At 52.5% G+C, this 6,044-nt stretch overlaps 1 protein-coding gene across 1 annotated transcript in view; it reads right to left on the bottom strand.

The window, feature by feature from the left end:
* Nucleotides 1-4,439: 4,439 nt before the first annotated feature.
* BEST2 (bestrophin 2) overlaps nucleotides 4,440-6,044 on the bottom strand; it is an 8,229-nt gene continuing 6,624 nt past the window's right edge. The window contains exon 11 of the mRNA XM_017888419.1: nucleotides 4,440-5,243. Within this exon, the coding sequence (XP_017743908.1) occupies nucleotides 4,817-5,243 (427 nt within the window). The 3' untranslated portion in view covers nucleotides 4,440-4,816. The remainder of the gene's footprint in view (nucleotides 5,244-6,044) is intronic.

Raw genomic sequence — 6,044 nt, forward strand, 5'->3', positions numbered from 1 at the left:
ACTAAGTGTGAGTGACGAATAGCACCATCCAGAGGTAGGTGAGGATCACCTTTGTGTGTCTGTGAATGTGTAGTGAGGATCACCTTTGTGTGTCTATGAATGTGTAGTGGTTTTGTTTTTTGGTGTTGGCTTTTTTTTTTTTTTTTTTTTGAGACGGGTCTTGCTCTAGCCGCCCAGGGCTGGAGTGCAGTGACCGGCTCTCAGGCTCACTGCAAGGCTCCGACCTCCGGGTTCAGCATTCTCCTGTCTCAGGCCTCCCGAGTAGCTGGACTACAGGCGCCCGCCTGTCGCCCGGCTAGTTTTTTGTATTTTTTAGTTAGAGGAGCGGGGTTTCACCATATTGCCGGGATTGGTCGATCTCCTGACTCGTGATCCCCCGCTCGGACCTCCAAAGTGCTGGGATTACAGGCTTGAGCCACCGCGCCCGGCCTTTTTTTTCTTTTTTTTGAGATGGAGTCTCACTCTGTCGCCCAGGCTGGAGTGCAGTGGCACGATCTTGGCTCACTGCAACCTCTGCCTCCCGGGTTCAAGCGATTTTCTTGCCTCAGCCTCCTGAGTAGCTGGAACCACTTGCACATGCCACCACACTGGGCTAATTTTTGTATTTTTAGTAGAGATGGGGTTTCACCATGTTGGCCAGAGTGTTCTTGAACTCCTGACCTCAGATGATCTGCCCATCTTAGCCTCCTAAACTGCTGGGGTCACAGGAGTCAGCCACCGTGCCCGGCCACTAAGCTTTTCTTAAAAGCAATCTGGTAAACCCCTGGCCTACTTTCTCTCCCTCACCTTGGTGCCCAGAGTTACCAGAGTGAGCCACCACTGTGGAACGATCTCAGCTCGCTGCAGCCTGGGCAACAGAGTGAGACCCCATCTACAAAAAAAAAAAAAAAAAAGAAAGAAAAAAGGCCCAGAAAGGAGGCCTCACCAAGGAAGTGACATTATTGAAGCAGAGACCTAAAGGAGGTGAGGGAGAGGCCATGAAGGTATCTGGGGAAGATCCAGGCAGAACAGTTCGCACAAAGACCCTGAGATGACACCTCGCTTGATGTGCTGGAGGGACAGTAAGGGGACCAGAGTGGCTGGAGTGGAGTGAATAAGAAAGCAGAAGGCTGGACGCGGTGGGTGGGTGGATCACGAGGTCAGGAGATCGAGATCATCCTGGCTAACACAATGAAACCCCGTCTCTAAAAAACACAAAAAATTAGTCGGGCGTGGTGGCGGGCACCTATAGTCCCAGCTACTGGGGAGGCTGAGGCAGGAGAATGGCGGGAACCCAGGAGGTGGAGCTTGCAGTGCGGAGATTGCGCCACTGCACTCCAACCTTGGCGACAGAGCGAGACTCTGTCTCAAACAAAAAAAGAAAGCAGAAGGCAGGGAGCGATGGCTCCCACCCAACACTTTGGGAGGCCGAGGCAGGCGGATCACGAGGTCAGGAGATCGAGACCATCCTGGCTAACACGGTGAAACCCTGTCACTACTAAAAATACAAAAAAATGCGGCCGGGCGCGGTGGCTCACGCCTGTAATCCCAGCACTTTGGGAAGCTGAGACGGGAGGATCACCTGAGGTCAGAAGTTTGAGACCAGCCTTACCAACATGGAGAAACCCCGTCTCTACTAAAAAAAAAAAACATAGAAAATTAGCCGGATGTGGTGGCACACGCCTGTAATCCCAGCTACTCAGGAGGCTGAGGCATGAGAATTGCTTGAACCCGGCAGGCGGATGTTGTGAGCAGAGATCACGCCATTGCACTCCAGCCTGGGCAACAAGAGCAAAACTAGGTGTCAAAATAATAATAATAATAAATAAAAATACAAAAAAGCCGGGCATGGTGGCGGATGCCTGTAGTCCCAGCCACTCGGGAGGCTGAGGCAGGAGAATGGCGTGAACCCGGGAGGCGGAGCTTGCTTGCCACGGTGAGCCAAGATGGCGCCACTGGCACTCCAGCCTGGGAGACAAAGCAAGACTCCGTCTCAAAAAAATATAAAAGTAAAAATGAAAGAAAGCAGATGAGGGTGGGGAGATTATTCAGGGACTTGTGGGCTGCAGAGAGTACTTTAACTTTTATTCTAAGTGAGGTGGGAGTCATGGAAGAGTCTAAGCAAAGGAGGGGTGTGACCTGGCCCTGGTGTTCATAGGCGCCCTCTGGTGGCCACTCTGGGAGAAACAGGCTTAGGAGGCCAGGGCCAGAGCTAGAAGACCAGGTTGGTAGTCCGGGTGGGTGGGTGATAGTGAGGCTCTGGCCAGGCTGGGGGCCCTGGAGGAGTGAGAAATGGTTAGATTCTAGATACGATTTACAGGCAAAGCTGGCAGGGCATGGTGACTCACGCCTGTGATCCCAGCACTTTGGCTGGCCAACATGGTGAAACCCTGTCTCTAAAAATACAAAAATTAGCTGGGTGTACTGGTCGCCTATAATCCAAGCTACTTGGGAGGCTGAGGCAGGAGAATCACTTGAACCTGGGAGGTGAAGGTTTCAGTGAGCAAAAATCGTGCCATTGCAATACAGCCTGGTGATAAGAGCGAAATTACATCTCAAAAATAAAAAATAAAAATCAAGGCAAAGCTGGTAAGATTTGCTGCTGGGTTGGTGTGGCTGCTGGGTTGATGTGATGGCCTGTGGTGGGAAGAGGAATTCACATGACTTCTTTTGGCCTCAGTACCTGGAAAGACAAAGCTAACACACAGGGTGGGGCAGATTGGGGGGCTGATTAGGAGCTGGATTTCAGGTGTGTTACGTTTGAAGTGTCTGTGAGATCTCTGCAAGGAGACATCTGAGAGGCAGTTGGCTTTCTGGGTCTACAGTTAGAGAAGGGATCCTGGCTGAATTTCTGTTTTCTTTCTTCTTTCTTTTTCTTTCCTTTTCTTTCTTTTCTATTTTAGATGGGGTCTCACTCTGTAGCCGCCCAGGCTTGAGTGCAGTGGCACAATCTCACTGCAACCTCTGTCTCTCAGGTTCAAGCGATTCTCCTGCCTCAGCCTCTGAGTAGCTGAGATGATTGGTGTCCACCACCTCGCCTGGCTAATTTTTGTGTTTTTAGTAGAGACGGGCTTTTACCATGTTGGCCAGGCCTGTCTTGAGCTCCTGACCTCAAATGATCCACCTACCTCCGCCTCCCAGCTGAGATTGCAGGCATGACCCCCGCCATGCCAGGCCTTTTTTTTTTTTTTTGAGACAGGGTCTCACTGTGTTGCCCAGGCTGGAGTGCAGTGGCGTGATCATAGCTCACTGCCTTGGTTGGACTTTTATATTCAGGACTCATCAGGAGTCCGTGTGATTAAATTAGTAAAACCTGAAGTCCAGAGGGCCTGAGAATGCAGAGGCTTGAGGGAAGAAGAACCCATGATCCTGGGACAGTGGCTGGCTCATTAATGAGTAATGCCAGGGCGCTGATGTGGGTATTTCAGAGAGCAGAGTTTGGGAAGAAGTAAGCAGGGCACCATCATAAAACCTGGAAGAGGTGAAACCCTATCTCTACTAAAAATACAAAAAATTATCCAGGTGTGGTGGTGTGCACCTGTAATCCCAGTTACTCGGGAGGCTGAGGCATGAGACTCCCTTGAACCAGGGAGGTGGAGGTTGCACTGACCCAAGATCGTGCCACTGCACTCCAGCCTGGGTAATGAAGTGAGACTCTGTCTCAAAGAAAAAAACAACCAAACCTGGAATAAGCTGGGCATGGTGGTTGTGGTGGAGGAGGAGGAGGAAGAGGAGAAGGAGGAGAAGGAAGAAGAAATCTGCAGCTGGGCTTGATGGCTCACACCTGTAATCCCAGCACTTTGGGAGGCAGAAGCGGGTGGATCACCTGACGTCAAGAGTTCAAGACCAGCCTGGCCAACATGGTGAAACCCCCTCTCTGCTAAAAATACAAAAAAATAGCTGGGCGTGGTGGTGCGTGCCTGTAATCCCAGATACTTGGGAGGCCGAGGCAGGAGAATTGCTTCGGCCCAGGAGGCAGAGGTTGCAGTGAGCAGAGATCACACCATTGCACTCCAGGCTGGGTGACAGAGGGAGACTCCATCTCAAAAATAAATAGGCCGGGCGCAGTGGCTCAAGCCTGTAATCCCAGCACTTTGGGAGGCCGAGACGGGCGGATCACGAGGTCAGAAGATCGAGACCATCCTGGCTAACACGGTGAAACCCCGTCTCTACTAAAAAATACAAAAAACCAGCCGGGCGAGGTGGCAGGCGCCTGTAGTCCCAGCTACTTGGAGGCTGAGGCAGGAGAATGGCAGAAACTCGGGAGGTGGAGCTTGCAGTGAGCTGAGATCCGGCCACTGCACTCCAGCCCGGGTGACAGAGCGAGACTGGGTCTCAAAAAAATAAATAAATAATAAATAAATAAATAAATAAATAAATAAATATGAAACCTGCAAGAACTCCCACATTTTACTTAGGACAATGGATAATGTCTGGCAGGAGAAATCAGACTAGCAACGTTTGAATAAAAACCACTAGCAATTTATTGAGCACCTACTATATACCAAATGCTTTAATGCCATTCTTTCATCCTCATGACAACTCGATGAGATAGTCACATCTTCACTTGAAGGAAAGAATTCAGGCAGGACATTGATGAAGACCTCTCAGGCAGTGGGGGTTGGGAAGTAAAGATGGTGGTAAGGGCGGGCTGGTCCAAGAGTCTGGAAGAACTCTCGCCCCTAGCACAGCGCCAAACCCAGGCAGGCAGCGAGAGCTGGTCAAAAGTGTAGGTGGACTTTACAAAGGCACACGAGGCTTATGCAGACCAGGACACCTGCCTGTGTGCCGTGCAGGGACCTGGTTCCCTGTCCTTAGGCGGCTGGGCTCTAAGATCTCAGGCCAGATTCTCCTCCTCCTCGCCAATAGGGCTGGGCAGCCAGGGTGGCGCCGGACCCCGGGGTCCGGGCATGGTCACGATGCTGAAGGGCTCGACAGGCCCAGGGATGAGGGCAGGCGGTTCAGGACCCGCAGGGGGCGGGGGCTCGGGCTCCGGCAGGCCGGGATCGAGCAGCGGGTCCCCGCAGCTGCACTCTGGGGCCGCGCCTTCGGGGACAACCGCGCATGAGCAGCTGGCCCCGGTAGACGCCTCCGACACGCAGCTGTTCTTGCGGAGTAGAAAGGACAGGCGCCGGCCCAGGGGTCCTCCCGCGGCCATGCCCGCGCCCGCCGGCAGGAGGCGCTGCAGGAAGTCGCCGGGCGCCTCGCCCATCGGCCCATCCAAGCCGTCCAGCCGCTGGAACTGCATGTCTTCTTTGGCCAGCCTGCGGGACCAACATTGGGCCAGCGCTGCGGCCTCACTTCTTGTTGACAGAGCGGGGTCCCAGGCATTTCCCTGACTCCACCCACCCTTTTGTCCCACTTATCCCCAAAGACCTTTTCCCCAAAGACCTTAGCTCCTAAACCCAGAGCCTGGCCTCACCCTCTGTTGCCACTTGAACTTGGATCTCAAACCTCGGTTGTGGCTCAGCCCCATTTCCTTTTTAATTTTAATTTTATTTAATTTTATTATTTTTTTAAATGGAGTCTTGCTCTGTTGCCCAGGCTGGAGTGCAGTGGCGCGATCTCAGCTCACCACAACCTTCGCCTCCTGGGATCCTGCCTCAGCCTCCCGAGTACCTGAGACCACAGGCACGTGCCACCACACCGGCTAATTTTTGTATTTTTAGTACAGACAGGGTTTGACTATGTTGGCCAGGCTAGTCTTGAACTCCTGACTTCGTGATCCGCCCACCTTGGCCTTCCAAAATGCTGGGATTAGAGGCGTGAGCCACTGCACCCAGCCTATTTTTATTTTTTGAAATGGCGTTTTACTCTTTTTGCCCAGGCTAGAGAGCAATGGTGCAATCTCGGCTCACTGCAACCTCTGCCTCCTGGGTTCAAGTGATTTTCCTGCCTCAGTCTCCCCAGTAGCTGGGATTACAGGCGTGAGTCACCAAGCCCGGCCAGTTTTGTTAGTTTTTTTTTTTTTTTTTTTTGAGACGGAGTCTCGCTCTGTCACCCAGGGTGGAGTGCAGTGGCCAGATCTCAGCTCACTGCAAGCTCCGCCTCCCGGGTTTACGCCA

Source organism: Rhinopithecus bieti, unplaced genomic scaffold, assembly GCF_001698545.2.
Source record: "Rhinopithecus bieti isolate Rb0 unplaced genomic scaffold, ASM169854v2 scaffold_15296, whole genome shotgun sequence".
NCBI classification, from domain to species: Eukaryota; Metazoa; Chordata; class Mammalia; order Primates; family Cercopithecidae; genus Rhinopithecus; species Rhinopithecus bieti.